The sequence below is a fragment of the Suricata suricatta genome, chromosome 1, assembly GCF_006229205.1.
Source record: "Suricata suricatta isolate VVHF042 chromosome 1, meerkat_22Aug2017_6uvM2_HiC, whole genome shotgun sequence".
Classification (NCBI taxonomy): domain Eukaryota; kingdom Metazoa; phylum Chordata; class Mammalia; order Carnivora; family Herpestidae; genus Suricata; species Suricata suricatta.
Window position 1 is genome coordinate 175478819 of NC_043700.1, and position 14493 is coordinate 175493311.

The 14493-nt window shown below is 36.2% G+C and overlaps 1 protein-coding gene across 1 annotated transcript in view; it reads left to right on the forward strand.

Moving 5' to 3' along the window:
• DHX15 (DEAH-box helicase 15) overlaps positions 1 to 14493 on the forward strand; it is a 58249-nt gene that overhangs the window by 11037 nt on the left and 32719 nt on the right. The window contains exon 3 of the mRNA XM_029948040.1: positions 835 to 1028. Within this exon, the coding sequence (XP_029803900.1) occupies positions 835 to 1028 (194 nt within the window). The remainder of the gene's footprint in view (positions 1 to 834; positions 1029 to 14493) is intronic.

A 14493-nucleotide genomic window follows, 5' to 3' on the forward strand; every position in this document is an offset into this window, starting at 1 on the left:
ATAAGCTTTTGGCTACTTTGATGGAGACCCATCAGAACTTATATCACTAGATTCCATTTCATGCAGTGATCACTTAGATTTTTATTTCCATGGTTTTTATCCAGGTAAGTGAATGAAGAGCCATGAAATTAGAGGTTCTATTAGGTTTTATTGATAATGGAACAAGGAGGAAATGCACTGTCACGATGGCTGCCAACCAGCTTGCACTTGGTGTTTTTTGTTGTTTTTTCTTGCTTCTCCAGGTGCTGTTGAATTTGAGATTGACAATTACTGAAATTGACTTTAAAGATGGCACCTAAGATGTTGGTATTGTGCATACTCTCCTGCAGGCAGAAGAATAGGAGTTAGATTCTGCGGGCTTAGAAACCGAATTTGAATGGACTTTAAAGACACATAGCTCTACAACTACTAGAGGATATGATTTCTATCTTCACCTGGATTTGTAATTCAAACTGTATAAAAATTTAATAGTTTCTTAGGATATATTTGGAAACTCACATTTGTTATAAAGTAGAATTTTTCATTAAGTTGAGTCTTTTCCAGTGTATAGAGAAATGCTTAATGATGGCACAGTTGATGATGGAGAGCGTACTCCGCACAGCTTCAGTGGACCTAGCCTGTTAAGGAGTACAGTTGTGTCATAGCAGTGTCAAGGAGGGCCCCTCCTTGGCTTAGAGAGCTCACAGAGCTCCTGCTATAAGTTTGACTCTTAATTTGCGGTGTGCCTAACTGAATTTTGTTTTACAGTATTGGAATGCAATAAAATACTACATGTTAAATATACCTAATATGCAGGCAGAATAGAATTAATTTAAATGTGAAATTATTTGATAGATTCCACAGTGGTGTGTGGAGTACATGCGATCATTACCAGGACCCAAGAGAGGAGTTGCCTGTACCCAACCCAGGAGAGTGGCTGCAATGAGCGTGGCTCAGAGAGTTGCTGATGAAATGGATGTGATGTTGGGCCAGGAAGTTGGTTACTCCATTCGATTTGAAGACTGCAGTAGTGCAAAAACCATTCTTAAGTAAGTACTATCTTCAAAAATGGCTGCTTTGTTTCTCTACTTTCAGTTTTCTGCCACTAGATAAGGGACTTGCTAGTGGAGTCTCAAGTCATCCAAATATAGAATAGTCCAGAGTAGAACTTCTTAGACTTACTAGGTGACTTTTTAATATGGATTCCCTTTCTTGCTAGTAACATATATATAGCTCAGTAGACAATGAATTTCAAAGGTCAGATTTTAGTTATTTTGTGCTGTATCTTAGGGGAAATGTTGTATCATTTAAATGGTAGAAAAGTTAAGTGATACATCTTAGTAAAGGATTACTTTAGAAAGAAGGATGTGTGGGACGAGATAGAAACTATTTGGGGGATAGGGCTTTTAATGTTAATTATACAGCTATTACCATACATATGTTATGAGCTAAAGAGAAATCTTTTGTTGAGTAATATACTCTTGGAGTCTCCTCACATTTCTCTTCCTTTTCTTTTATAGCTGTGGTACATTATTAAAAATTTTTTTTAATGTTCATTTATTTTTGAGAGAGACAGAGCAGAAGTGGGGGAGGGGCAGAGAGAGAGAGAAGGAGACATGGAATCTGAAGCAGGCTCCAGGCTCTGAACTGTCAGCACAGAGCCCAACATGGGGCTTGAACTCACGAATCGCAAGATCATGACCGGAGCCAAAGTCGGCTGGTTGACTGAGCCACCCACGCGCCCCCAGCTGTGGTGCATTTTTGACTACCATGTGGAGCTTCCTGAAATTTTGTTTAACTGTCCTAGTTTTTTTGTGGTTGTTTTTTTTTTTTCCTTACACTTTTATTTTACATAAGTTGTAATATATGTTGCCTGATGGTAGTTCTTTTGAAAATCTTCCTCTTTTGTTGCTTATGTTTTTTCTGTGTATATGTGACATTTAGATCATTTTTTAACAGTGATTTCTTTGTCACAATGTAATCTATTCCCTGAGGTTTTTAAAAGACATTTTTGGAACAGAATGTTATATGGGCAGTGAAATGAGTCATTGATGGCAGAACTATATACAGTGTTACAGAGAATATTATATATTATAGAAAGTTCCAAATTTATGCAGAAGTTATAGAGTAGTATAATGAACTCTCATGTATCCAGCATCTTCAGCAGTGGCCAGTCTTCTTTCATCCATATCCCAACCTTTTCCCTGTCGCATATATTTTGGAACAAATCTTAGACGTGATATATTTCATCTTTAAGTATTGTAGTGTATATAGCTCAAAGGTAAAGTTTCTTACACTACAGCTATGATATTCACAACTTAAAATTTTTCCTTAATCAAAACATCCAATCACTCTAAGTTTCATGTCAATTTTTTCTAGTTTCTTTGGTACTATTTTATTGGAACTTCAGGTTAAAGAATTCAATATTGTTTTTAAATGTTTAGTTAAAGAATTCAATATTGTTTTTAAATGTTTATTTATTTTGAGAGAGAGCAAGCGAGCAGGGGAGGGGCAGAGAGAGAGGGAGAATCCCAAGCACACGGGGCTGGGATTCACAAACCATGAGATCTGACCTGAGCTGAAATCAAGAGTTGGATGCTTAGCCTACTCAGCCACCCAGGTGCCCCTCAATATTGTTTGTAATAGCAGCTGGACAAGTATTTACTTAAGTTAGTTTGTGTTTTGACTTTAAGGCATTGTTTTAGTTTATATCTTAAACTTCATCGAATATTGGTCACTAGTAATTATGAAAGAATTATATAAAATCATAACTTAAGATTTTATACTATTTTAAAATGTAGATAGTGCCAAAGACTGGAGGATAATAAAGGGTAGATTCTACTCATCTTTAGGAGAAATAATATACTTATTTTGACATTTTATTCACTGTATTGAATGGTTCTTCTTGCTAAGCCACAGTTGAGCAGGGAAAATGGAATTCGGAAATTGGGAGAGAAGAAAGTTATATGCAATATTGGGTCAGAGTGTGTGTGTGTGTGTGTGTGTGTGTGTGTGTGTGTGTGTATGAATGACAGAGGGAGGAAGTAGCAGGCTTTCAAAAGATGTATGCTTGTGAAAGATTTTGGTTCTGTTAATAGGGAATGACAAGTAACATAAATAGATTTGATAGATCAAAATGAACATATTTTTGGCGTTGTGATGTTTTCGTATGGAATTGTTCCCAGAGGCTATTACTAAACTTAAAAAAAAAAAACCCTTACTTCTGGAAAGCGTAAGCTTACTGAGATTTCTTCTAGTATGTGAAGAGCTAGAAGCTAACCTAGTATTGTGTGTAAGTGATAGTAAATCACATTTTTGTTTAATTAAAAAAATTTTTTTTAAATGTTTATTTCTTGAGAGAGAGAGAAAGACAGAGTGCGAGTAGGGGAGGGGTAGAGAGAGAGAGAGAGAGAGACACAGAATCTGAAGCAGGCTCCAGGCTCTGAGCTGTCAGCACGGAGCCTGACGCTGGGCTTGAACTCACAAGCTGTGAGATCATGACAGGAGCCGAAGTTGGACGCCCAACCAACCGAGCCACCCAGGTGCCCCAGTAAATCCCAGTTAACAGTGAGGGGTTAGTGATAGTTTGATACTAGGACTGCTTCACTAAATGGAGTTTTTTATAAATCTCTTTATGTATTTTGTATAGTCATCTATGAATTCATTTCTTGAGAACCCCAGATGTTAAAGACAGCCAGAACCTTTTTTTAATGTTGATTTATTACTTAAATTTTTAAATGTTTATTAAATTTTGAGAGAGCGAGAGAGAGCGTGAACAGGGGAGGGGCAGAGAGAGAGGGAGACACAGAATCTGAAGCAGGCTCCATGTTCTGAGCTGTCAGCACAGAGCCTGACGCGGGACTTGAATTCACAGACTGCAAGATCATGACCTGAGCCGAAGTCAGATGCTTAACCAACTGAGCCACCCAGGTGCCCCTGATTTATTACTTTTGAGAGAGACAGAGAGTGAGCGAGCCAGGAGAGGGGCAGAGAGAGAGAGAGAGAGACAATCCCAAGCAGACTCGATCCCACTAACAGATCATGACCTGAGCCAAAACCAAGAGATGGATGCTAAACGTACCGAGCTACCAAGGTGCCCGGAAAACAGCTAGCACCTTACCTTAAGGAATATCAGTTATAGTTAATTGGACAGGAAGAGTTGAATACCTCAGACAGCTGTCAATCAGTATCCTCTATTAGCTTTTCTCATACACAGTTGAACTTTGAGCCACATAGGGAGTAGGAGCTGCAACCTCCTCCTCATTCAAATCTGTGTATAACTATTTTTAATGCTTATTTATTTATTAAAAATTTTTTTAAAATATTTATTTTTGAGACAGTATGAGCGGGGAGGGGCAGAGAGATAGGGAGACACAGAATTGGAAGCAGACTCCAGGCTCTGAGCTGTCAGCACTAAGCCCGAAATGGGGCTTGAACCCACGAACATGAGATCATGACTTGAGCAGAAGTCAGAGGCTTAACCAACTGAGCCACCCAGGTGCCCCTTATTTATTTTTATTTTGAGAGGGAGAGAGAGAGAAAGTGAGTGGGAGAGGGGCAGAGGGAGAGAGAATTCTAAGCAGGCTTCATGTTGTATGCACAGAGACGGACTTGAGGCTTGATCTAACCACCATGACACTGACAGAACCAGCTGACACCCTTCTATATAACTTACAACTTTTGACTTCCCCCAGACTTACTTATCAGTAGCCACTACTGACTTCATCAGTCAGCAGTCCACGTATTTTGTAGGTTACATATGTATTATTTACTGTATACTCATAACAAAGTAAGCTAGAGAAAAAGAAAAGAAAATACATTCACAGTACTGTACTGTATTTATTTTAAAAAATCTGTTTGAGTGGACTTAGGCAATTCAAGCCTGTGTTGCTCAGGGTCAGCTGTGAATATAAATGCCTATATGTCCATTATTAATCAGGAGAAAACGTTCTAATTTTGATCATAGAAGGATGGTAAAGAGGACTAACTACTGCAGATTTTACCTGGGGAACTCAGACTTCAACCATACTCTTCCTGATTTTGTTGTTGAAACGAAATAAATGCTTTTTTGCTAATTAAATAATTTTGTTTTAGAATATTTTAGTTAAACTAGTGTATATTTAAATCATCTCTAGGCACATTAAGGGTTTAAAAGTACTTTTTCCAGTGTTTGAGACATAGATACTTAAATTCTGGATTCTAGGTCTAATACTGTGCTGTTTTCAGAGATTTGAATCTAGTGTAAATTAGTACACTCTGTTAGACTAACCTTACATAGCTCTCCAGTCCCAGTAGACAAATTAGTTTTCAAGCCACCATAGCTAAATGGTTTTTATATTTTGTTCGCTGTGGTTTTTGCCTGCTCCCGTCTCTTTTCTAAACTATTTCTTTTGCACTGTGTTTATGTTCCATTTGCCATTTTGGGATGGGAATTACGAAAAAACCAAACAACTAGTGAGATAGCTAAAGAACAGCACACAGTTAGTGGATGATGTTGTCTAGTTTGTGACTTGTCAGTGAAAATTATTTTAATTCACAAAATTGTAAGGAAGCAGAGGTGATAGACTTCTGCAGTGGGTTTTAAGAAGCACCTTGGTGTTGTGAGAAATTGTAAGTTATTTTGAGGGAGCAGATGATTTTTTAGGATTAAACAAGTTGTTAGTCTTTAGCCTTCAGGCAAGCATATTTGAGGTTGGTAATTTGGTAGCTAATTTAGTTATTTCCTTTTTGTTTTCTTCCCCAAGCTGCAAAATTTTGAGATACTTCGGTACTGAGGGAATCTAGTAATTTATGTAAGTCAGTTAATTGAGTGCCTTCTTTGTGTTGGATGGATAGTGCTAGGTGTGCTAAAATGTAGATCTGGTTCCTGTCCCCATGAAGTAAAAACTATTTCCAACTGCGGTTAGGTTTCTGAAAGAGGAGTACTGGGGTTCTATGAAAGCATGATTTGAAAGTTCACTTTAGACTGGAAAAGAGAAGGTGGGATTTAAGTCAAGGCCTAATTTGAAAGTAGTGTTTCTCCAGGGTAGGGTTTGGGGTACACGGAGTGGAGTTTTCTTGTCAGATGGAATAGCATTTTTAAAAACTTTTTCTGAAGGGGAAAAACACTTCTTACTTGAGAAGACATTGCAATCTATATATTCTGTAAAGTATCCAAATGATTTGTGTGTGTCCGCATTTCCATGCCAGATCACTTTTGAGATGTTACAGATTGGTTTATGAACAGTATGGATAATTAAAGATGGGTTTCTTTCTTTTGCTTAGTTGGAGCATAAACTTTTTGGGAACAGAGTTTGTGTCTATGTTTGTATACTTATGTATGGAACTTTTTAAAAAACAATTCTGAGATGGGAAAGGCAACAGAAGAGTGAAACTTGTCAATACAATGTAGATTGTGGGTGAATCTTAGACATAATTCTGAGAAATGGGTAGCTTTTTGGTAAGGCATTTTCCTTGATTTCTTGGTAGAGAGGGTTAGAGTAATAGGATAATTTGGTGCACACAATTTACAGTTTGCCTTCTATTCTGAATCTTTTGCTTTTGGGTATCAGATTCCAAAATTGAAAGGAATCTGTCACAGGCTCAGGAGTTGATCTGGGGTAATGTTGACGAAGCACCAAGTGTTGTAGTTCTTTATTTAAGGACACATGTTTGTTCTTTAAGACTGCACCATCCTGAGTTATTTGTATATATGTAGCTTCAGGACAAGCTGTTGGAAAAATCAAGAAAAGGACAGACCGTAGTTTAAATCTATAATTGTGATAACAGAGAAATGAACAGTCTTGGGTCTTAAGGTGTGGGAAACTCCTAGAGAGCTTAAGGGAGAAAATTTTTGAACAAATCAGCCAAAGAAATGCTATTCTACACAGTATGGGTCAGAAACTTTTAGCATTGTTTAATCTTCAAAAGGCAGTCGGGACAACAAGATGAAAGAAAATCTAAAAATATTTAATATGAGATTCCAGTACAAACACAATATGGAGCTGGCTGGAACAGGACCCTTAAGGTTGACACTGGGGAAGATTTATCAGGCATTGCCATAGCAGATTCCTGTAGCAGATTCTTTGGGGCTCCTGGAAACAATAGTTTGAAGGACCAGCTGCATAAAGACTACTTAAGAGATTCCAGAGTGGGTTTTCAACAAGGCAGCCTCATTAATTAAATACGTGAGAAGAGAATCAAGAGGAAATATATCCTAAACCACACTCTTAAGACTATGGAGCTGGTATTGTGTCTTAGCTTTGCCACCTGTTAGCTCTGATCTTGGCAATGTTAATTAACCTCCCTGTGCTTATTTTTCAGAAGATAGAGCTAATCATAACCACTACCTCATATGGTTGTTCTGAGATAAAATACGTTAATTTGTGTACAGCCCTTGGAGTAATTCCTATTGCCCAGCAAGTGCTAAGTCAACATTTTTACTTTTGCTGCTGCTGATGTGGTGGTAGATTTCTTGTTGGAGAAATTATTGGATTTTATTAACCAGTTAACTCAGTTAATTAAAAAGAAACATAAAAACAACTTAAGTTCCTTTTAATGCAGCAGTTGAATTATAATATAGGGGTTTTAACTTGAGTTAAAACTTGACATTACTTATTGTGAAATGAATGAATCAATCCAAATATTCTTTTAGGGCTGGAGGTAAGCTGTGGAAACAGACTATTAATTCTATAAACATATAATGTTTATTATTTACGTAATACATTGTATAGTTGTATTTATTGGATATCTGTTTTAGTAGGCTTTGTTCTAATTCAAGTATAGCACTGGGGGTTAAAGGTAATTTTGACTAAATCTTTAGAAAGGGGTGGTAATAAAGAACAAGGTGGTTCCTGTCAGACTAAAAACTTATTGTCACTTAGAGTTAGAATTCTTTGTCTTTTGTTAATTCATAGAAAGCTAACTTGATTTCCTAAAGGTATGCTTATATTATTACACTTGACTGCTGTGTTTGACTTAGGTTTAGTTAAGGCAGGCTCTTTAGTTTACTTTGCTAACATCTTACAAAATATTAAATAGAACTTAAGCATTTATACTAGTTTTCTGTAAATTTTGTTGTGAGGATGATAGAGCATTTCCTTCAAAATTTCTGAAAACTGATGAATGGGCAGTGTATTTCGAAAAATGATTTAGTTGCCTTCTATTGTTGTTGATTTCTGAGGCATTTTTTTTGCTTGATTATATAACATAGCTGACTGAAACACACCACTTGTATTTTAGCTGTTTGCCCAAATAAAGCTGTTTGGATGCTTATCTTAAGCATTTCAGCTAAGAACTAGGAGGCTGTCTATACATGTGGGGTTTGATGTTTTCTGTTTGCTTTCTTTTTGTCCTTTTTTGGTATTAGAAATGTATTAAAACATTGTAGATTCCAAATTATTCAAAATACTGTGTGGTACCTTTCCATGTGACTCTTAGTTCTCATTGTGCTCAGTATCCTGCTCTATTTACATACATAAATACATATGTATGTACACACACACACACATACACACACACACACACACACACACACACACACAAGCTGTTGGAATTGTAGTAAGAAGTCCGTTGTTCTGAATGTATCAAATTGAACTTGACCCTATATACATGTTTGCTTATCCCTTTACAAATGAAAGCAGCATTAAGTACATAAAGAAACTGCTGGTGTCACTGGTTCTTCTCTGACTTGGTTGGGGGGCTTAAGCTGTGAGGCAATTAAGAAGATAGTTTGACTCAGTTACATGAATTGTGTGGATGATTTCACGGAGGACAAGGTATTTCATCTCATTGGAGCTGAGAAGGGTGGAGAGGCTTAGGCAGATTAAGTAGATGAGCTAGGTTTGAAGTAGAGTAGAAGTTCCTGCACTGCCTTGGTTCACAGTATCAATGCTTAATGCCTCACTAATATTTCATGGTAGCCTAGGCCTGAAGAAATAACTCAGAAGTGCATTTATTTAGTAGTTCAGTCCTAAAAACTTACTAATAATATTTATGTCCTAACAACTTAGTAGCCATTTAAACAAGTACCACACATACATTGGAAAAATATTTTTATTTCATTCTTAACCACCGTTGTCTGTTAGTGTGATGTCTGCACCAGTTGAACACTGCAGTTTCTTAAACTTTTAAGTCAGATTGGATACTGCCACCTTTATTATTCTCCACTGATATTTGCCTTATGTTTGCTTTTTATTATAGCAAATATCAAAAATTGAGCTTTTCAAAGATAATATCAAAAGGAATGTAGCCTAATGAACTACCTCTGCCAGTAGTTGCTGTGGCATCACATTTTGAGTGTATGGAAAACAATAATATAAATTGTTTTGAATCATTAAGGTGAGAACATAATTACTCTTCTCTCTGGACATCATTTAACAAATTAAATCAATTTACTAATAGCAAGTTAAGTCACCTGTCTATACTCAAGGAAGTAGTTTTCTCCTGACTGGATGTATAAATAAATGTTATACAGTAATCTGAACTTGGACACTGCTAGGGGATTATACATAAGCTGTCCTTTAGGAGATCTTAATATTGAATGCAAGTGTGTTGTGATTTTTAAATTGCTGTGTTCACATGTATTAGGTTTGTAAAGTTTTTTTTTTTTACATAACTATAAAATTATATAAATTGAGAAATATAGTGCTAGCATTGTGGACAAATACAGAAGATTTTAAGTTAGTGATGAATCCGAAATAGCTAGATCACCTGAAAAAGGTGAATAACTTCATATTACACTAACTTCTATATACTTAGAATAGATGGTCAATTCTCTTATTTTTGTATCCAGGGGATATAGAAGTAAATGATATGGAAGAAATTGTTGGAGGAGGGTAATTTGATGACTTTCAGTAGGTGCTGAATAAGTGTAATAGCATTCATTGTGAGCATGTTTAAAAATTGGTAATTGACCATTGCATAATGTTGCTATTGTGAAGGATGGATAGGGTGTGGGTGTTAGGCTCACTATATTTATAGTAGTGAAAAGAGCTGTATTTTATAAAGTCACTATACTATATATAGTTCTTTCTTTTAATATAGTTCCTGGCAAGTGCATGCTGTTTTAGCTTTGTCATTCTTCTGCTTCCTTTACTGTTATTCAGAAAGTATTTTACTAATACGGGTTTTAAACAAAAATAGGTTAGATGATGTGGGGGAAAAGGGAATAAATATTTATTTTTGGTTATAGTCTTAGAAGTTTTGATTCATTATAAAGAATACTGCACACAAAGCTGTTTGTATAGCCATTTTAATATGGGTAGTTTTTATTTTAAGTTTATTTGTTTATTTATTTGGAGAGAGAGAGGCCCACATGATAACGCCCACACAAGGGAGGGGCAGAGAATCTCAAGCAGGCTCCACACTGAATGTGGAGCCTCATATGGGGGTTGATCCCATGAACCTTGAGATCATTACCTGAGCTGAAACCAAGAGTCAGATGCTTGACCAACTGAGCCACTCCGGTGTCCCTAGGTTTTTTTTTTTTTAAATTTTTTTTTAACATTTATTTTTCAGAGACAGAACAAGACAGAGCATGAGTGGGAGAGGGACAAAGAGAGAGGAGGGGACACAGAATCCGATGTAGACTCCAGGCTCTGAGCTGTTAGCACAGAGCCCAGTATGGACTCGAACCCACAGACCATGAGATCATGACCTGAGCCAGAGTCAGACGCTTAACCCAATTGAGCCACCCGGGTAACCCCTAGTTTTTCTTTTAATAGAGCCACTCATATAACTAGATTGGATTGTATGGGTTAACAAAGATTTTAGTAAACAGTAAACATTTATGCAAACCTTAAACAGGTTCTAGATTATAACTTAAAAACTTGTACATTCATTCATCATTCTGTTAATGTAGGACTGACACCATTTCCTTGAATATGGACCCTTTGTTTGGAGTTCAGTTATGTAGTAAAATGTCTAGATTTTACCGTGATGTTTATAAACTTCACACACTTGTAAAATACACAAGCATTTCCTTTCTGGAAATCAAGAGAACTTACCCTTTTGAAATTCTAGAGTTCCAGACCTTTTTCACTCTTATAGTTCTGTCACACATTTGATAGTTTTGTATGTGCATAACTCCTCTTTTTCAAGCTTTTCTGAAGCACATACCAGGACATGCATATAAAACTCTTTTCTGTGCTAAGAGTTACCATTTCATGTCAAGTATAATGATGTTGATCCAGCTGGTAGGAACAGAAATGTGGCTATACCACATGTTTTAAAGAGGGTAAGATTATCCCAGGAATTTATTAGATAAAAGGTAATTAAAGAATATAGTGTGGAATTCTACATTGAGTATTTAACGGGTGCCAGACAATTGGTATACAAGGTGCTTTAAATACATTGTTCCGTTTAATTTAAACAAAAGCAACTGTATATCATTTTACAAATCGAGCGTGAGAGAAGTTGATCTTGTTCAAGCTCAGCTAACAATAAGAAAGCAGGGACTTGAACTTAAGTTTGTCTTGCAACAAGCATGTATTCCTAACCACTCCTCAACCATCCTCATTCCTCATCTCCATGTAATTCTCTTATATGTAAGTATTTGAAAAGTGGTAAATGTAATTACTCAGATTAAACAACGCCAGTCATTTATAATAGATAAACTTCAAAGCAGGTACCAAGAATTTCTTTGGGTCATCTGCGTCAAGTTTTGGATTCTTTAGAAATGGCAGTTTTAAGTTATCTGCGTATTTACCCCAGAATAAAGTCTATACTTTGAAAGGTAACCAAATCCTAAACACTATTGTAATAAGTAACACTACGTGACTGGGATTTTCAAAGCAGATTAAAACTCTTCTGGTGTTTATATAGCATGGTTGGTTTAAGACATGGCTGTTGATTTTACTTATATTGTTCTACAATAGTAAACATAAAGTTGCCTTATTCTTTTTAATGACTATAGTTTGTCTAATTCATTCTATTGATGCATACTCAGATTCATGGTCTTTGCTATTAAAACACTTGTTGCCCTTAGTATCCTCTTAGAACCTTGTACACACATTTTTTTCACACACATACATATATGTCTGAATGAATTTTCTACAGATGAAATTTGTTGGGTCACAGTGTAATTTGAATTTTTTTAGATTGTCATATTGCCCTTCATAGATGTATCTACTCCAACCAGTCAGGAATGAGCATACAAGTGTCTCTTTCCTGTATTCCTTGCTGACACTGTGTTGTGGAACTTTTTATCTTTGTCAGTACTGTAAGTGAAAAATGAAATACTATTATGGCTTTAATTTGCATTTCTTTTGTATGGAATTGAGCATCTTTACATGTATTTTAGCACGTTTGTGTTTCTTTTTGGATTTAAGACTAGTGCTTTTCTCATCTTTCCAAAAGTATTGCTACTTACTTGACTGACAGTCATTTGGAAGGTGATATTTTAAAATGCATCCCAATCACAGAGAAGGTAAATTTGAAAAAATGTACAGTAATACAAGATTAATAAAACTTGGTGTCTGTTCATATTCTTTGTCCATCTTTTTATGGTTAGCTGGCCTTTTTCTTTAAAAGTTTTTGTTTTGATGTTTATTTTTGAGAGAGAGATTCAGGCAGACAGACATAGTGTGAGCAAGAGAAGGGCAGAGAGGGAGGGACACAGAATCTGAAGCAGGCTCCCGGCTCTGAGCTGTCGGTGCAGTCGCAGTCTGGTGTGGGGCTCAAACCCATGGACTGGACTGCAAAATCATGACCGGAGCCGAAGTCCAGCACTTAACCAACTGAGCCACCCTGAGCTGGCCTGTTTTCAATTGATTGTAGGTGCTTTTAACAGAATAGCGTTCTCGATAGAAGTTGCAGTTTTCTTAAAATTGGCATTCTGTATTTAAGTTTTAATTTTTGCTCGCTTTTTTTTGCTTCATTTATCACACTTCATACCATGTAGAAATTTGAATTTTATACAAGTGTTTTTAATGAATTATTTGAATCTGTGTTCTACTATTTACTATTTTGGTTTGTTTTACACAACTTTGATGAATCTGGAAATTTTTTTTTTTTTTTTTAGTTCATTTATTTTGAGAGAGATGAGAACGATTCTTATCCAGGCTCTGCATTTTCAGTACAGAGACCTACTTGGGGCTCGAACTCATGAACTGTTGAGTTCATGACCTGAGCAGAAATCAAGAGTTGCTTACCTGTTGCTTAACTGACTGAGCTACCCAGGTGCCTCAGTTTGGAATTTTTTTTAGAGGGATGTAAGGTTTGAAGTAGGGGTTCAAGAAGATGCACTCAGTCTCCCTCAATATATTTCCGCATCAGAAAATGTAACACTGAGTTACTGGGGATTATTTCCCCATATTGACACAGTTTTCATTAATCATAACTTGAGCATTAGTCATTGAGGTTCATTAAAGTTATGAGTAATTTGATAACAGAGTTCATTAAAAATTTAAAAATTTCTGGTGTACATTTTGGAAGGCAGCTGTGTTCACCAGTATACCGCCAACGCACTGGTGTACATTTTGGGAAACACTTTCACCTTTCTGTGGATCCTTTTTATGATTTTTTTCTTTGAACTAGAGCCCGTGAGAGATTTCTTCAAAAAACTCTTTTAAGTATATGTAAACACAAAACTGAACAAACAATACCTTTGCAGTACGTAATGTTCCATCTAGTTTGTTCACATCAGAATTGGTGATATTGGCAGGGGTAAGGTTTGGCAATAGTTGTGGTTGTACTTTGCCATTCGCGTGTGCCGGTTGGAAAAAAAATACTCAAGCTAAGTTGATACTACTTAGCACACTGAGGTTTTTTGTTTATTTTATTAAACAGTCACAGTTGGAAATATGAACTGTTTTTTGACTTACTTTCCAAGGATGTTTTTGCTGCTTTAGGGATCTACTTAATCTACCTCTTATTTAACGTAGACTGCTGTTTCTCATACTTTAGCAAGCTCAGAATCACATGCTGGTTAGAACAGATTGCTAAATCTCATTCGTAAATTTCTGATTAAGTATGTCAGGGGGCACGATCTAAGTTTTGTATTTCTAACCAGTTCTCAGGTAATAACGGATGACTTTTTAAAGCGAGTCTTTGTTTCAGGACAGAGAAACACTGGATAATATGGTATCTAGTCAAACGTAGAATTTGACTCATGCAGTTTTCACTTATTAGTCTATCATTGAAACTTCAGAATGAGGTAATCACAGTTTTGATATTGTGATACCCTATTTTTGTGACTGATGCTTTAGTCTGCATAAATACTTTCATCATGACTATGCAAGGTGATTAAACTTAAAAGGAAAATGGTTATAACATATATAGGATCACTAGTACTTAGTTCTGCCTTTTTCCGTGCTCTGTGTTAGGTTATTTATTTATTTATAAGCAAAGGGCCTTATCTATCTAGTAGCACAGCAAATCATTGGGTAGTTTTTTCCTCAAGGTTGATAAAGGCCTTCATTTTGTGAGCACGTGCTTGCGTGCGCGCGTGGGCACACACACACACACCACTCTGAATAATTTAACAAGACAAGAAAAACAAGGAAAAATCCATAAAGCATACAAGGGAGCAGTTCT